At 38.7% G+C, this 18,451-nt stretch overlaps 1 protein-coding gene across 2 annotated transcripts in view; it reads right to left on the bottom strand.

Annotated features, from left to right (window-relative positions):
• SPOP (speckle type BTB/POZ protein) overlaps positions 1-18,451 on the bottom strand; it is a 73,456-nt gene that overhangs the window by 20,404 nt on the left and 34,601 nt on the right. For both annotated transcript variants that reach the window (XM_024573453.4, XM_045182201.2), the window contains 2 exons: positions 2,110-2,253; positions 1,338-1,459 (listed from right to left, as the gene is read on the bottom strand). In XM_024573453.4, the coding sequence (XP_024429221.2) occupies positions 1,338-1,459; positions 2,110-2,187 (200 nt within the window). In that variant the 5' untranslated portion in view covers positions 2,188-2,253. The remainder of the gene's footprint in view (positions 1-1,337; positions 1,460-2,109; positions 2,254-18,451) is intronic.

Below are 18,451 nucleotides of genomic sequence, written 5' to 3'. Positions count from 1 at the left end.
GCCTCTCTAGGGAGTGCATATGCCACTTCTATCTCTACGCATTGTGCTAAAGATGTAGATTTAAATACAATGCCTAAGAATAAGCATTCTCTCAGCTCCGAGCAGTACACTGCTTAACGTACTTAGCCAATAAATATTAAATGAGGAGTTATTTAACTTTTCAGTGGGTTATCCAAGGTCAAAACTGCTGGTTCACGGACACGTGTTCTGGTCTCTGCAGCAAGCACATGAGTGCATCCTTAACTGCCTGCTCCTCCTCAAGAGGACGCAGGGTTTGGATGCCACTGACGCACCCACTCAGATCATATTCTCCTTGCCGCAGGGATCAAGGGAACCAGACCTAAACCAATCAGAACAAGTATGACACATTCTTGGCCACACCGTTCAGAGGAAGTTCAAAGACATCTATTGGATGGCAGTAGGTTATGCCCATTATTAATGCGAGTCATCCTTCAACCACCACAGAAATTAGACTTGAGAGCTCCAACAGTGTAGAGAGCAGAGAGAGATTGGGGTGCTTAATCTAACCACTGGGCTGCTGGATCGAACTAAGCTTCAAAGCCATCCTACACCCTGGGCATTCCAGTTACATAAGCACATAAATTTTAATATTTCCAAAAAAACAGGCAACTTAAAAGTCAAGAGATTAAATGCTGAAATCTAGACTTCTTATTTTTCTTGAACAATCAGAAAATCTGGTGATGGTCAGTCCTTGTTCACACATCGCTTTAGTCAGCTGGATCTCAGTAACCACCACTCCTTTTAGAAGCACACTCACTAGGTCTGCCTAGCGGTCAGACTTATACCAGACATGGGTATCGTTTACAACACTGGCCCTCTTTACTCACTTACATTACCCTACAACTGAAACGCAAAAAAGGATTTATGCAGTGTATGGAGAAGGTGCTATGACTGATCGAATGTGTCAAAAGTGGTTTGCAAAGTTTCGTGCCGGAGATTTCTCGCTGGACGATGTTCCACGGTTGGGTAGACCAGTTAAAGCTGACACTATCAAACTGAGGCATTGATGGAGAACAATCAACATTATACCGCAAAGGAGACAGCCAACATACTCAAAATATCCGAATCAATAAAGTTACTGGCGAAAATGAAAAATGTGTCTTTTATTTTATGGAAAAAAACATACGGACTTTTTGGCCAGCCCAACAGCAAGCACCTGTATATTCAAGGCACTGTTCTCAGCTCTGTCTGGGGAATACATTAAGTACAAAGTCCCTATCTCTAAAGATCTTACATCCTCGTCAGTCTCCCTGTAAAACCAAGCAAAACAGGCAACTTTTACAAAAACTTTTATAGCTAGATATATTCTTCCTCACCATTTCAGTTTATCATTGGCTCCTGATGAAAATGTTGAACTTTTAATGACTTCACCCATTTCCTCCCGGCAAAAGCTAAAGTTATTGATGGTCCACATGTAGGAGAATTTCACTACCTTGATCTGTTGATAGAAAACCAGGAAGCAATTAAATAGGAAGTGGGCAACCTATAAAACAGCCTGAAGATCAGATCACTGTGTCCCCTCCTTCCCTCCCTCCACATGACCCCAGGGAAGGCAGCGTTGTTTGGCCAGCGTGGGGGCTCTGTTTTTTCCACATTAGGTCCTTCATCCAGTGACCAACTGCTTTCGTAACTTTTCCCAGCTTTTGAGAAACACTGAACGGAAAGTGAGAAAAATGTGGACAGGGTTGGGAAAGCAGATGATAAAGCCACACCTAAAATGAACCTCTGCTCAGAGCAATGTTTCACAATTGAGATGTTGACGCCATACTACCTGGGGCCGCAAATCTCAAACCTAGTTTCCTTCTGAGTACTCCAACAGAGGAACACATTTCCATCAAGGAAGATGTAAGTGGATTTAGTTTCAAAAATTCCCCCCCTTTCAACCTCCAATGAAAAAAACTGGCCTAGGGTATTCAGATTCCACTTGGAGAACCAAGGAATAGAAGGAAAGCTAACAAGTACCTTATCTATCTACTCTATAGCAGCTCTGTCCCAGAGAAAGAAAAAAACCCAATGTAGAAAGAAATCTTATTCATCGACCATACCCTCCCAAGATGCAAGACTCACAGGGGGAAAACAGGAACTTACCTGTGTGTAGCACCAGCTCTCGGCTACAGGGCCACTCGACATTTCTGCCGGAGGTGGAGGACTTGGAACCCTTGACATCGCCAGTTTGAAGGTTAAACGAAACTTCCAAAGTTAAGGGACAAAGATTTCTGTTCTCTCTTCACCCTGGTTGACCCAAGAAGCAAGAGAATGCTTTAGATTAATGGCATATCATCCTTCTATTTCTGTTTGACTTTCTCCAGAGACTGGAAACTTTGTCTCCTGCCTAGAATTCTCTACACCTAGCATTCAAATGATTTCTTAGAATTCTGATCCCAAGTTTAAATGTTAACCATGGAAATCACCTACTCACAATTATATCACCCTGTTTTAATCCCCTGCACAATGCTTAATGTTATCTTACCAAATGAATTTACTCAATAGGTACATAAAGTACATCTATGAAAAGGCTGCCTGAAGAGGAGACAACATAGCAAACACCACATATGACTATGGCAGTGACTCCTCTACCTGGGGCACAAATGCTCTACTCCTAAAGGAAAATGATCTTGTTACCTCTCTACCTCCTGCCTCATCTTCTCTTACACTTCAGTACAAACTTACGAAGAGTAGTCTCCTATCCCTCAACCCACTGCTAGCTGCTCTCTTGAAGGGCAAAATTTACCCCTTTCTTAGATGCGTTCCTTTCTCTGCACCACTGCAGATCTCTCCTCACTTACACCCCATCACTATTCAATTTTCTAGATTCTTCTACTTGCTCTTGGCCTTTCTGTTTTCTGATCATTCCTCAGTCTCTTTTGTTGGATTCTCTCCCTCCACTATTGCTCCCCATGGTTTAATCCTCAGTCATTTTCTAACCCTACATCCTCTTTCATGGCAATTTTATCCATCCCAACAGTGTCAAATTTCTGCCTTTACACAACTATTTCCCAAATCTCTCTAACTCTGACCTCTCTCATAAACCTCAGACCATTTTCAAATAACTTCTACACATTTATTTCAGCAGGGTGTCCCAGTAGCAAATCAAATTCAATTCAAAATTCTCCCTTCCAGGGCCTTTCGAAACACAAAAGCCACTCAAAAAATTGGTGAATTTGGTTCCAATCTTTTAAAAATACCATAAAGCCAAACAGAAAAAAAGTTTGCATCACATGACAAAGAAATAATTTCACTGATATACAAATTTATATATAAATTGTTTCTACAAAATCACTGAGAAAGGCCAGCTACTCTACCAAAATATCGTTCACAAAAAAGGAAACAAAATTGCTATAAAACATTTTACCCCTAACAGACATGCAAGAAAAAAAAGAATCAACCAAACCATGTATGGGGATATGGGAACTCTCATATGCTGTTGGTGGGAAAGTGTATTTTGGATGGGAATTTGGCCATTTCTAGTGAAAGTGAATATATGTGTACACCAAGACTCAGAAATTCTGCTCTTTTAACTAAAGTACTGCACTAGAATAATGGTTATCAATCTTAGCATGCATCAGAAGCACCTGATAAACAGAACCACCCTCAGAGTTTCTAGTTCAGAGGTTTGGAAAAAGCCCGAGAATCTGCATTTCTAACAAAGTTCCCAGGTGATCTTGATATGCTGGTTTGAAACCATATTTTGAGAAACCACTGCCCTAGAGAAACGGATACGGGCACAGGAAGACACTGACAAGGGTGTTCAATGTAGCATTGTTTGTAACAGTGAAAACTAGAAACAAACTGAAAATCCATTTGAAGGAAAAGGTAACTAAATTGAGGTATTTTCATATACTAGAAAACTGTATTTTAGAATTAAAATTAATTAGATCTACAGTACCATGGAGATAAAAAAAATCAAAAACTGCTAATAAAGCAATTTTAACAAAATTATTTATACAAATTTAGATTATATATTATTTACAGATATATGCATGCAGTAGAAATAAACAAAAATGACAAGCTACGCATCAGATTCATGACGGGAGAGCAAGGGAGAAGAATGAAGCTAGGAAAATAAGACATTTCAAGTTGATCTCTCATTTTAAAATAAGGACGATCTGAGACAAATATACAATACAAAAATGTCTGTTAGATTTGAGATACTACTTGAGGGTGTACTTTTCTTTGTACTGTTCTGCTTTATTTTTTTAACATACTGTATTAATTGTAGGAATAAGGTAAGGATGTGTTCCATTATATCCAACACTGTCTGCAGCAATTCTTTCCTGAATTCCGGTTTGTTTTTAGCTATGGACAGACAATGTGAATCTCATCATGTTGCCTTCTTTGCTCGGCTACGAAGAAACCCTGAGACAAATTTGTGCCCTATCTCTTGAAGCTATAGGTTATTCCACATGCTCATTCTATAACAGCTTCATTATTTACTTAATGTTGTTATTCCCTTTGCTATAATTCCCTCAAGTGATTACTCTTTTTAAATATGTTAAGTATTTTTGGAAACTGCCTCAAATCACTTGGAGACAGAGGTATAAATGAATGAAAAATCTCTCATCTCATACACAGTCACTGACCACTTACATGAAAGTCATGGAGGAGGAGGAGTAAGATTTAGTTGCACCCTCACAGAGGAGTGCCATTGGTGCGACCAGAGTCCCCATTGGTTTGAAACACTATTCCACAGGCACTTACAACTAAAGCATCCCATGCAATCACAGACGGAGTTACCTGACACACGATGTGCTGTTTCACTGAAGCACGCAAACAAAGCACTGCTTTGGCATTTGAGCCTCCCTGGTTCATGCACTTCATGGCCCTCTGATAACATCAAGAAAAGAGACCAAATGCTACAACTGTGCTCAAGGCAGGCTGGCACTGAGGCAGAAAGTACATTCTCATAGAGCTATTTATTCGTCTAGTGGAGGACAGGGTGAAACTTAAAAATTCCTACTTGAAATGATCTTTTGGGCAGGCTGGCAATGAAGATCTGAATTCCACACGTTAGTTAAAAGCATAAAAGTAAACTCTGGAGGTGCTGGGTGCAAGCTAGCTCTATACCCAGCAATCGTAAAATACAAATTTGAGTTTGCTTTGAAGTTTAAAAATACCTCAAATTTACCTAACAATTTAAGGTTGTTAATTAAGATTGTTAACAAGTATTAACAATCTTAATAATTTAAGAATTCTCGAAGTCGAAGAAAAGGACAAATTTAAAAACTAGTTTATTTTAATGGCTTAATTGTTGCTACTGAACCATGGCCCATTATTACAACCAGAAAGAAAAAATACTATATTGGTCTTGGCCATTTTTTTTCTTTTTTGTTTCTCACTCATTTTGTAGCCAAGTCTTTTTTTTTTTTTTTTTTTTTAAATAACATCAACTTTCTTCCAATTTTTTAAAAAAAGTCCAACCCAGCAGCTAGGAAAGCTGGAGAATCAGCCTTAGATGCTGAGGAGCTCTAACCACACAACCTGCTGAGAGGGAAATTGACTAGGACAGCACAAGTCTAATTAATTTCACTCATAGCAGGGACCATGGGCAACCTGTAGCCTGGTGTTACATGAACTCTCTAGCACTTCATGCCAACTGCTGGATACCCAGCAAAAAACAATTTTAGGAATGAGGAAATCCATTTGAGGGTCATGGTTTGAGAACCTTTGTAGGAGACAACTAGCACCAAAATACGAGTATATTGTTCTTGACTTCAAACAAGACAAACTGTCCAAGTTCCCAAATGAGAAATGTATTCTCCAAAGCTTAGCAAACTTCCCAGTATGTTGACAACCCTGAGGCTGAACTTATCTGTTACATACCACTATTTATTTTCTTGTTCACTGTATTAAGACCAGACCTGTGAGGTTATACCTCTTGAGTCACACCAAGAAATAAACTTACCTGTATTTTGTTTGCCGTGTAGAAAGCACACCTTTTGCCCAACTTTTTGAGGGAAAAATAAAGATGCACATTATACACGGGCAACACTAAACAAACCATGTGCATTATACACAGCAAAATGCACTGAAATATCCGTGGACTGTAATACTGCTCAAATTCCAATGAGGTAGTATCAGTTAGTAACTCATAACAATCTCGAACAGAAAGCTTCCTAGCAGGTATGATGATGCACAGATAATGCCTTCAATCGAATCTACTCAGAGTGCACTTCTTTTCTGCCGCCTTTTATGCCTATGAACACTTCTATCGCCTCTAGCAGACTTTTAAAAGGAACTTGAAACTAGTCTTTGTATCCCCTTTACCACCTAGCACAGCCAGCCTGGAACAAGGGATTCAGCAAAAATACTTTGATGACTGAAACATTTATTCAGTTGATATTCAAGTTCATTAACTTTTGTTTGCTTCTTTCACATATCTCTAAAAGAGACCTTTGAACAGTGCTGAGTATATTAGATTTGCAATGTAATGAAAATCATTAATTTGTTCTTTTGGATGAGGTACAAACAAAGCCAAAAACTCCTAGCCTGGCACTCCTAGTTTCGGCCCTGGTAAAATTGAGTTTTTCATCCAGTATTAAGTGTATCTTCATTCTACATGGAGAGAAAGACATTATAATTTCTTTCACTTTGAAAACAAATCAGTGATTTGAACCCTTATATAATCAGGACTCTTTCAGGACAGATGAATTCCCTGTACAACAGGGGGAAGTGCTACAGCAGTTTAACCTGCAGTATGTGCAGAGCTAAGCTAGCACATTCTCTGAAAAGTGTTACATAGGCAATTTATGCAGTTATTTTTTATCCTTTTTTTATTCTCTATAAGCATCCTTCCACCTCTGATCTAATTCAGTCATCCACAGAATTTTTTTAAAAAACCACCAGCAGGCCTATCACACACATGGTATCTATGAGTTAGTTTTGTATCCACCAGCCTTAAACATCCTAGGACCAAGGTGCAGATATATTAGACTGAACCATGCAATTGTTCTGTAGGCCAAATATCAGCAATTTTATGTGGTTCAACATCATACACAAACACGTGCAAGCTAGATGGCTGGGAATATAACTTCTTGCCAAAGAATGGTTTGTTAGGGACTTTTTAAAAGCCTATCGCTTTTTTCCTTTTGGTTTCAAGACTTGTACAGTTTCCAAGTAAGGAAAAATCCCAATGTCATAACTATTTTAAACCTGAGAGACGTTTGCATTTTCCAAAACAGAAGAAGCCAGAAAGATTGTTGACAATTGAGAGAAATGGAGATAGAGATGGGTAGGGCAGAGGGGGGGGGGAGGGGGGGAGAGAGAGAGAGAGAGAGAGAGAAAACTAAACTATAGAAAGACTTGAGTTATACTTCTGAGTAACGGATGTGACTTCAAAGGTGCATTTATGTTTCTTCTGTTACAGTGTCTTCAATTGTACACAGTCCAGGAGGTAGTAACTGCTTTCTCATTACCCCAAGGTTAGATTATTATAGGTCATACTGACTTCCTCTGTTACAAGGTTTGAATGACTTTTGAATATTTGTTATGGGTAAGCTTTCTGCAGTTCGATCTAGTCTAACCAAACACTTTTTAAAATGTACTTCTGTAAAATTAAGAAATACTTCTTAAAATAAAACTAAGAGCAACCAAAGAGAGATCTCAATTAGCAAAGGAATGATTGGGTTTCCCTTATGTCCCTTATCAGGTTCACGCTATATAAAATTTTAAGTTATAGATAACTACGTTTTAAAAATTGAAACATAACTTGACAAATAACATTGTTTTTTAATTCTTTAAGAGAGGTATTTAGTATTAAGTGAATCTGAAGATCAAGAAGAAAAAGTCAACAGCCTAAAAGAAAAATGGGCAAAGAACAGTCAATGGTTTATAGAAATATAAATACCAAAGGTTCTTAAATATGTGAAGATATCTTAAGCTCTCATTCATAATAAGGTAAATGCAAATCAAATCACTCATTGATTCACCCAGTGAGTTGGCAAAGATCAAAATGTTTATTTTTGCCCTGGCTGGTGTGGCTAGGTGGATTGAGTGCTGGCCTGTGAACCAACGGGTCACTGGTTCAATTCCCAGTTAGGGCACATGCCTGGGTTGTGGGTCAGGTCCCCAGTAGGGGGCACATGAGAAGCAACCACACACTGATTTCTCTCCCTTTCTCCCTCTCTTCTCCTCTCTCTAAAACTAAATAAATAAAATCTAAAAAACAAAAAAATAAGTTTGATAATACTTGCCCAGGGTAAGAATAACATTTCTAATTAGATTATAAAATTGCTACAATCTCCATGAAGGGAAATGTATGTAAAAATGAGTAAGAAATGAATATACCCTTTGATCCAACGATTCTCCTTCTAGAAACTGACCCTATTGATGCATTTAATTACGACAAATACAAAATGTTTCTCATGATAACACTATTTGTAATCACAAAAGAATGGAAATAATGTAAAAGCCCATCAACAGGGGCTTGATGAAATTATGACTCAGATAGACAATGTAATAAGCATCTGTTAAAAAAAGAAATGAGGAAGCTCATGCTATTTAAAGAGACAAAAATATTTGTTTTAATATATATTAAAGATATATACATACCTTCTATACACACCACACACACATACACGTGTGTATATATATATCTGTAAAGTTAGGGACACTGGCTACTTTCAAGGAAGGAAACTGGATAGTTGGTTGGGAAGGAGAATTTCCACTGTATTACCATTTTACTTTCTGAATTTTGAACTACGTGACTATATTACTTTTCCAAATAATAAATTACAAATATTTAATCCTGGTCAGGTAGCTCAGATGGTTAGAGCATTGTCCCGATATGCCAAGGTTGCAGGTTCCATCCCGGGTCAGGGCACATGCAAGAATCAATCAATGAATGCATGAATACGTAGAATAAATTGATGTTTCTCTCCCCCCACTCCCCACATCCTCTCTCTCTCTCTGTCCCTCCCTCCCTCTCTCTAAAATCAATACTGTAAATAAAATGGATAAATAAGTAAAATTTAAAGAAATCAGTAGCATTTAGAAATAATTTAGAAGTTATGAGATGGCGTATAAATCAGACCCTTATGAGAGGCAGGACAGGAACTCTTCAGTGGCTTCCACTGCTATCTGAATAAAATCTGTGTTCTGTCCTGACAGCTGAGTCCTCAGTGCACCTCCCTGACCTCATCTAACACTCACCCTTCTGAATCACATGCTCCAGTCACTCAGGCCTTTAATTCTGTTTAGTGAACAGAACAGGCTCTTTTCTCCACCTAGAAAGCTCTTTCTTCCCTCAGTTCTTTTCGTAGTCGGCTCCTTCTTGTCTTTATAGAGATCCTATCAAATGTTAATACCTTTCTGATCACACAATCTGAAGCCCACTTCTAGCCCATTCCTTTCATTGTATTACCCTATATTATTTTCTTCTTTATCACCACCATCTGAAATTATCATTTTAGTTTTTTTACTTATCTATTGTCTTCCCCACTAGAAATTAAGCTCAGTGAAAGAATAGCATCCCCATGTGCCTAATGGCATAACAGATACTCAATAAATATTTGTTCAACTAAACTGTTGAATAACGAGACTCGCTGTGTTTTGGGATCAGATTTTTCCTTAATGAGTGCTAGTTAAAATGTTAAAAATTTGGGAGTTACTGAATGAATAACAGCATAGGAACCCAAGCATATTTTTAAAACAACAGCACATTTAAAAAATTATCAGTTCATCTCATTCTAACTTTTAAAAATTCATTCAATGCATTCCAAAACTACACTCTTCTTTAATTAAAAAAATCCAAGAATACTTGGGAGAAAAGGGCTAAACGAGAAGTTCCTGACCCACAAGACAACAGTAATGAGCAGACTCTCTGGAGTAAGTCAGTGCTGGGTACAGAGCCCACCGCTGGGGCAGTCGTCAGGGATTCAGGTTGGGCTCCAAGTTACTTCGAGTTAAGTTCTCTATAATGAAATTCCAACATGTTAATAAAATGAGGCAGATCCTTAGCATTTATCTAGATTTGACGTGTAATTTTCACACTATCTGGTATGGATTTGATTCCCTTAAAATTGGCATGCAAAGATAATTAACATTAAATATATACGTGTCAACGTGTGTGTGTATATATATGTAAATATATATGTAAACATATCTTTAAAACATGTCTAGTCACATAACTAAGCTTTTTCTATACCAGGCTAAGATGCAGAATTAAGAGTGAGACTGTTCTCGGAACTGTTGTATATAGGGAAAACTCAGAAACAAGTACAGTGTTACGTATGCATGTCAGCACCTTTAGGATCATCCCAGTTTACAAGTATCTCTTAGGCAAGCACAGACTCTAAAATGACTAAGGATTAGGTATGTTCATGGTACAGAAATTGGTTATTTTTCCTTCTTCTCCTCAATCTAAGTGTTATGAGGTAGAGTTTTATAGAACGGCCTGGCTAGTGAGTCTCACGCAGACAAAGTCAAGATGAACAAGAAGGTACATAAAGAATCTCACGTCGCAGAAGGCAGTGGGATAACCAACAAAATGCTCCCACTGACTCCCACACCTCAGTGTGTGCTGGCTGTTTACAGTCTCACTGCCCTTTTCTACAGGTTATAAATAACTACAAAGTGTCCTTGCCCCCAAGGAGACCTTAGCAGCCAGCTCAGAGGTTAAAATATGGAATAATTTTCACTTTGGATGCAACTTTTCAGCTAGCAAAATAATCAAAAGAACAGAAAAATGTATTGCCAGTTTAAGAGCTGGGGAATCATTCCCTTCCACTGAAAACTATCCATTATGTGCGTGTTGTTGACACAGACATATTAGCATAATTCCCTACCCCCAAAATATGTGCAGGGTGAAAGTAGCGCATGCTCTGCTCCAAATGCAGAGATCTCTCCTGGAAAGAGGCAGGCAGATGAACAGCCTTGTAGGACTGTGTCTCCTTAGACCCTAAAAAAACGTTTTTTGAGTTTTGTTCTTGCTTTTTAATTTAGACAAAAATGACTATTGAGCTAAATATATCTACAAAACAAGACTGGAAAGAAAAAAAATCCTGTCTCCACTTGGATGGAGGAGACAGCAGAATAAACCATGGCTGCAACCCTCAGAGGTTTCACAAGACCTGGGTTAACACCATCAGGTGATATGCTGCTATTGTAATTACAGAACCCCAACTAGGAAAAAACAAATTCCTCCAACTGCTTTAAAAGAAACAGCAGACAGGGTTCATCAGATTAAGCCTCTCCACACATCACTTTCAAACAAACTCCATCATTTGGGAGATGTCTGAAATGGGATGACATGAATCCAAATCAGCAAACAAACCTGATTATAAAGGGGCTACTTCACTTCAAAGTGGGCCTTAGTTCCAAAGGAAAACACATTTAGAAATGAAGTTAGATCGGCAAAACCAAACAATCAGCAACTTCTCTTTTTCACGAATTATAATAATGTGTTGATTCCACTGAACGGCTTTGGAGAAAATCTCTAAGGCTACAAAGAGCAAAGTTAGGAAAGACGAAGATTTTAACACATCCCACGTGTTATCAAAGATTTCTCCTCTAGGTTGAGGAAATTTATCCTAAAACAAGAGCTGGAACAGAATTTTTAAAAAGAAAGAGGAGGTGGGGAGAGGGAAGGAGGGGAAGGAGGTAGAGGAGGGGGAAAGGAAGGGAAGGGGGAAGGGAGGAGAGGAAGGGGATGGGGCACAGGGGGAGAAAACCTTATGGCTAAGAAGATTCTGTTTATATATAATTATATTCCCAAAGTCGTTTTGAGATTTGAGAGGTTTTTCAACCTTTCCCTTCCACTACAACTAGGAAGAGCCTTATAAAATCCAAATAGTAAACAGGTGAAAGGCTTGGCCCTAATACAGTTTAAGCATGTCCAATCTGCAAGGAATCCGGAAACAAAAGTTACTATTACATGAAACAAATAGAGAGAGGTTGGATAACCCCACAGGGTCCCCCCTTTATAGAAGCCGAATTCAATATGCAGTTCTTTGGCCATCTATACTTTAGTCAAGCCATTTAAAAATATTTCTTCTTAACACAATTTGGCTACAGAAAGGGCCAAGGAATACATATCAAAAAATAAAGTCTAAATTGGACTTAAGCCATACGATTTAGAGTAAGTTAGAAGCTGAAAAGGTCCATCTGCTCCAGAGGATTTGGTATACAAGGGGTCCCCCCCAAAACTCAGAATTTATTTATAAAAATTGTGTATTTATTCTTACATGTTTAAACTTCAGTCACCTTCAAAGTACTCTCCATTTGATGCAATACACCTGTCGGGACCTTTTATTCACTGCTCAAAACAGTTTTTGAACTCATGATTTTGATGTCTTTTAGTGCTTCTGCTGTTTTTTGTTTCACCTCTTCCACATCAGCAAAATGTTACCCTCTGAGGACTTTTTTCATCCAGGGGAATCGCTCAGGTGAGATTGGGTGAAAGGGAGGGTGAGGCACAGGGCAGCGGCGGGGGGCGGGGTGTTTTTGGTCAAAAACTGCTGAACACTCAACATGGTGTGGGCAGGTGCACTCGTAAATCACCCATCAGGAAATGGACACACGTGTTGAAAGACTCTTTAAAATAAATTCACTGAAGGCAAACGCAGTCTCTCACAACAGCATCAGCTGGTACCACGTTCCAGATGGGCTCCTAGAACACTGACCTAGCGGGGGAAACCTGTACTACAAGGGGCCTACCCTCCAGAAGATAATTCCGGGGTTTTGGGGGGTCCCCCTCATATTAACTACATGGGCAACCAAGTCTCTTCAGCAATAACTACTATAATACTATCTAGCTTAAATATATTTTTTAAAGTACAGAATCAGTATTTTCTGGAGATACTTTTCTTTTAAATAAGATTTTATTTATTTATTTTTAGAGAGGCGACGGGAGGGAGCAAGAGAGGGAGACAAACATCAATGTGTGGGTTGCCTCTCGTGCACCCCCGACCAGGGACCTGGCCTGCAACCCAGGCATGTGCCCTTGCTGGGAATCCAACTGATGACCTTCTGGTTTGCAGGCCGACATTCCACCTACTGAGCCACAGCAGCCAGGGCTGGAGATACTTCTTTATGAAACACCTAGACCTCCCTCGAACTATGAGAGACCAAGATGTACATATACTTTCGCCTTCTTTAATTACAGTCTTAACTGAAGAAATCTGATGACTGTTTACATGGACCCATGCTCCTGGCCTAGCAAATATTGGCAGGAAAGAAATTCTCTCTTTTTCTGAAGTTATTAAAATAAAGCAATTTCTATGTAAATGTTAAGATTCTAACTAACCTAAATGAAACAAAGGATGGGCAGGAAGTTCCCAGCTTTGAATGTTCATCACAAAATTCACAACACAAGGAAAAAGTAAAACCACACAGGCAGATAAAACTAGGGAAAATTAGACAGAATGTCTGTCTTTACAGAATCTCCTGGCTCCCAAATGATTTGTGTCAGAATTTAAATGATTAGCATGCAAAAACACCTATTTTACCCACTAAAACACTGTAAAAACATACATAAACATTTGAGACAAGAATCTCATACCACAAAGTAAATGTTTTAAGATGTTAGTTGCAGGCCTGGCCAGCTAGCTCAGTTGGTTAGAGTATCATTCACGCACGCCAAGGTTGTGGGTTTGATCCCAGGTCAGGGTACATACAAGAAACAAGCAATGAATGCTTAAGCAAGTGGAACAACAAAGCAATGTTTCTCTCTCTCCCCCATCCTCTCTCTTTCTCTGAAATCAATTAAAAAATAAATAAATGAATAAATAAATATACAAATATATCTATGTATGTTAAAAAAAGAAAGAAAACACCCACGATGCTAGCCAGAATGGTAGATCTTTTAAAGTTACCCACAGAGAGACGGGCCCTAACGTGCATACACAAAGGCAACCTGCTCTAAATCAAACCCTTTTACAGAGTAAAATGAAGCCCGTGAATTGCGCAGGCATGTCGACCTTTTGTCGTCTCTGGGCCACACTGGAAGAAGAGTTAGTTGTCTCGGGCCACACATTAAATACACAAACACTAACGGAAACTGATGAGCAAATAAAAGGTTTGAAGTAAATTTATGAGTTTGTGTTGGGCTGCATCCATAGCCATCCTGGGCCACAATAGCCGCGGGCTGGACACCCTGCTGCGGGATTAAGGTATCTCCTTTTCTAGACTGCAATTCTAATTTCCCTGAAGATCTTTCCTAGGGAGAAAAATAATCTTACTCTAAGGTCTCAAAATCATGTACTATCAACTGTTAGTTAAAAGTTTAAACCCAAACATCTTTTCTCCCCTCCACCCTCAATATAAAGCCTAATCCTTTCTACACACAACAGTCACCGCAGGAGGTCTGAATGACTCGGCTTACTCTAGGGAAGAATATTTAGAATAAAGCTTCTTTTTGAAGGCATTTATAAAAATGTTTCTTTCACAGTTTGTAATGCTCATTATTTTTTAAAAAATTTTTCTGAATACCAACTTACATGCTTACCTTCTATGACTTCCAACTTTACATATCATTTGCACTGAAATGAAATGGTAGATTGCACTCAAGATGTGCATTTTTTAAAGTCATGGTAAATATTTCTATGCATTTCATTCCACTTTTTTCCTCGTTATCTTAAACTATATTTAAAATAAAACTATGTAAAAAGTCACTAAGTCAGCAGGAAGACTAATTTGTCTTGTCTAACAGGAAATCTCTGTTGGAAATAGAGACGATGAATCAGACTTAACCAGATTCTGACTCTCAACACAAGTCCTCCTTACTCTGGCTGTCCTGAAATGGGCAAATCTTACAAAGGCGGGTGATGCATTTGCTAGGATTTACACGTCAAAATTACCATTCTTACATCTCTCGTCCTGAGTGCTGTACTTCTTAGTCATCTTTCAAAAAGATAATGCTTAGAAATTAAAGTCAGAAAATCCAAGCTAATTCTTCTAATGAAATGGCCTATGAATGTAGCAAAAATGAAATAGGTGGCTTGCCCCACATCAACGAGAGGAGTGATCACTTTTGCCAGCTACCTCACAAAATATTTAAAAAATAACTATTGTTTTTATGTAAAATACCCTTTTAAGAATGTGCCCTGTGGGTCTATACACAAACGCAAGATGCATTTAAACAAAGCAATATAACCTATAGTTTTTTAAAAAGATTTTATTTACTTATTTTTAGAGAGGGGGAAGGGACAGAGAAAGAAAGGGAGAGAAACATAAATGTGTTGAGAGAAACCTACCCCCAACCAGGTGTGTGCCCTGAGTAGGAATCGAACCGTCAACTTTTCATTTTGTGGGACGATGCCCAACCCACTGAGCCACATCAGTCAGAGCTGTATCCTATAGTTTTAATAAACAGCTGTCACTCTGAGGTTTCTGTTGAAGACTGGTAAGATAACCTGGCTAGACACCACCACTATACCACCCTAAAAATCTACCATATCCTACAAAGTGACTCAAAACAGAAACAGGAATAAAAGTGGTCGCGAGGCTTCCAGCAGCCTCAGGTAGGCAGGACATTCTGCTGCTGTCCCCTTTTGCAGGAAAATGAAGTACTGCATACACTGGGGTCATTCTTTAAAAACAGAATCTTTTCCTGAAAATGGAAACACTATCTTTAACTATTAAACTGTACAAATAAGCTTTTCTTATTTTGGTAAACCAAATCTGGTTACTACCAGTAACGGAATGAGCTCTCACCAAAAACCACCTTAAACTACTTGTGTTAAAACAGGACAGCCATGCTCAGAAGGTTTAAGAGAAGGTAGGGAGACTCAGGCTGAGTCCATCTAAGAAATATTTACCAAACACCAACTATTCAAGACACTCTTTGAGATACTGTAGTTAAAAAAAAGACCAGGTTCCTGACCCTCTGAGGGTACAGACCGACACATGCCTTCAAGGTTTTATAAGTAACTATCTTATGCAGAAGTTATTAATGAACTTTAACAGATAAAAATGCTTTGAATCTGATTCTTAAAGCCGAAACCAATACCTTTAGTCCTTTACTCTCTTTCTCTATATTTTTACGTTTAAGGTTTTTGGTGTCTCAGTTAATTTGGTGAAACAAACACTTTCAGGCCCAAAGGATTAGCAAAGGTTGAAGAGTCTGACAATACTGGTTAAGGACTAAGAAGAACAGAAGAACAGGGACACTCTCATACTCTTGGTAGAACAAATTAGTGCCACCACTTTGGAAAAACAGTTTATTATCTAATAAACCTAAGGATCCAGCAATTTCGCTCTCCAAGATGGCCCAGAGAAACTCCTCCTGAAAATTCCCGTCAGCACCCATTAAAGAAAACAAAAGTTCAGAGCAGCAATGTTCTTGACAGCCGAAAACATCGACAGGAGAACGGCTACACAAATTGTGGCAGCGCACATTCACGTACTAGATGCTACACGGCAGTAAACTTAAACTACGGGTCTACGCAACGACATGGACGACAGTTACAAACACACTGTTAGGTTCTGAAGGAAGACACAAAAGAGCACTTATAATATTAGTCCATTTGTATAAAGTTCAAAAGCAGGCAAAATTAAACTGTACTGGTTTGCAATCAAACCTCAATGGTGAAATCACAAAGGAACGAAATAATTATCATAAATGTCGGACTAGTCATACCTCTGCGCAAAAAAGTACTGGTTATAAGCTAGAAGGGGCACACAGCAAGCTGCTTTTGGGCAATGATACATCATTTCTAGGTCTTATGGGTACTTGTTTTTTGTAATTAACCTTTATGCAGTTACACTGTGTATCTTTGTTATATTCATAATGCAAATGTTCAGCACACGTTAAAATAATCCAACAGAGTGTGTATATATAGCTGACCTTTGAACAACGCAGTTTTGAACTGCATGGGTCCACTTATACACACAGATCTTTCTCCAATAAACACTGTAAATGTATTTTTTCTCCTGATTTTCTTAATAACATTTTCTTTTCTCTAGCTTACTTTACTGTAAGAATACAGTATATAATATACATAACATAGAAAACATGTGTTTATCCACTGTTATTGGTAAGGCTTCCGATCATCAGTAGTCTATTAGTAGTTCAATTTTGGGGAAGTCGAAGTTACATACAGATTTTCAATGGCATGGGGGGGTCGGCATCCCTAAACCCTGAACTGTTTAAGGGTCAACTTTGTGTTTGTATGTAAATTCTATTTATATATTTACTGAATATATTTAATATTTATTATAAATAATATCTATTTATTTCCTCCAATGTCTAAGGGCAAATAAATGTCTTGTGCAGAATACACCCTTGATTTTTCCCCCACAAGACAATTTAGGATGAGAACTCAGTAACAGAGCAGGGCCACTCAGGAATGAATACCTACAGACAGGCTTTCTTACTACACTCCCTTTCCTTGAATTTATATGCAATATATAAGCTCTGTATTTCAGGAAAATTTTCAATACTGACACAAATGTTTAAATCTATGTATATCTACTCACCTGGAGCCATTACTTAATACCCAAATTATTACAAGAGATAAGCAAAAGCTCCTGAACAAGCAAAGGCAGGATACAAGTATTTCTTTGTATTACTGCTGCCTCTGATGAAACTTCCAATGACTTCCCATCTCACTCCAAGTAAAAGCCAAATCCTTTTCAGTGGCTAAAAGGCCCCGCACAATCTGGGTGTCATTACCTCATCAGCCTCATCTCCAATTACCTTCTCCTGAGCTCACCTCGTTCCAGCCACGCTGCCCTTCTTCGCTGTCGTTCCTCAAACAAAAGAGGCTTGTTCCTGCCTCAAGGCTTTGTGCTTGCCCTTCTCTGCACCTGAATAACTCTTCCCTGAGATAGTCTCTTGGCACACTCGCTAACATTGCTGGGTCTTTCCATAATGGTCACCAGCTCTGTGAAGCCTACCCTAACACTCTTCAAGATGCAATCCCCAACCCTGTAACCCCAATTGTGTTCCTCCTACTCTACTTTTTTTTTCTACAGCACTTAAAGTCATCTACCCGACTGTATTTGGAATGGAAGAAGGCAGACTCTTGTCTGTTCTGTTGCTGCACCCTGTCAGTGTCTGGCACACAGAAGGCCAGAAATAAATACTTATTTAATAAACGACTGAATTAATCTTTTCCTTTTGATTCCTCTTGAAAGATCAGACAGTAATTCCATACAGTTGAAACAAACGAACAGACAATGTTCCCCTTGCTATACGCCAAATTTAATAACAAAGTTTGTTTTACTTGCAGGTTTCAGGGTTATGTTCTGATTAACATTAAGGAGTCACAGGTAAGACTTATATAAAGTTGACACAAACTAAATTGTATTTTCTGCTAAAACGATGTGCAGCGCCTGTTACGATGACAACGCTGGGGAGACAAGAACTCTCCCGCACGCGGCTGCAGGTAGACGCCGGCCTCATCCCGGCCTCATCGCTGTGGAGACCACCTGACAAGACTCAGCACGAAGACTGGGGGATCGTTTCCTTTAGCTATACTTTTCGTTATTTTTA

The sequence above is a fragment of the Desmodus rotundus genome, chromosome 9 (assembly GCF_022682495.2).
Source record: "Desmodus rotundus isolate HL8 chromosome 9, HLdesRot8A.1, whole genome shotgun sequence".
Lineage (NCBI taxonomy): Eukaryota > Metazoa > Chordata > Mammalia > Chiroptera > Phyllostomidae > Desmodus > Desmodus rotundus.
Note: the sequence above shows the minus strand (reverse complement) of the source record. Positions and strands in the feature narration are given on the sequence as shown.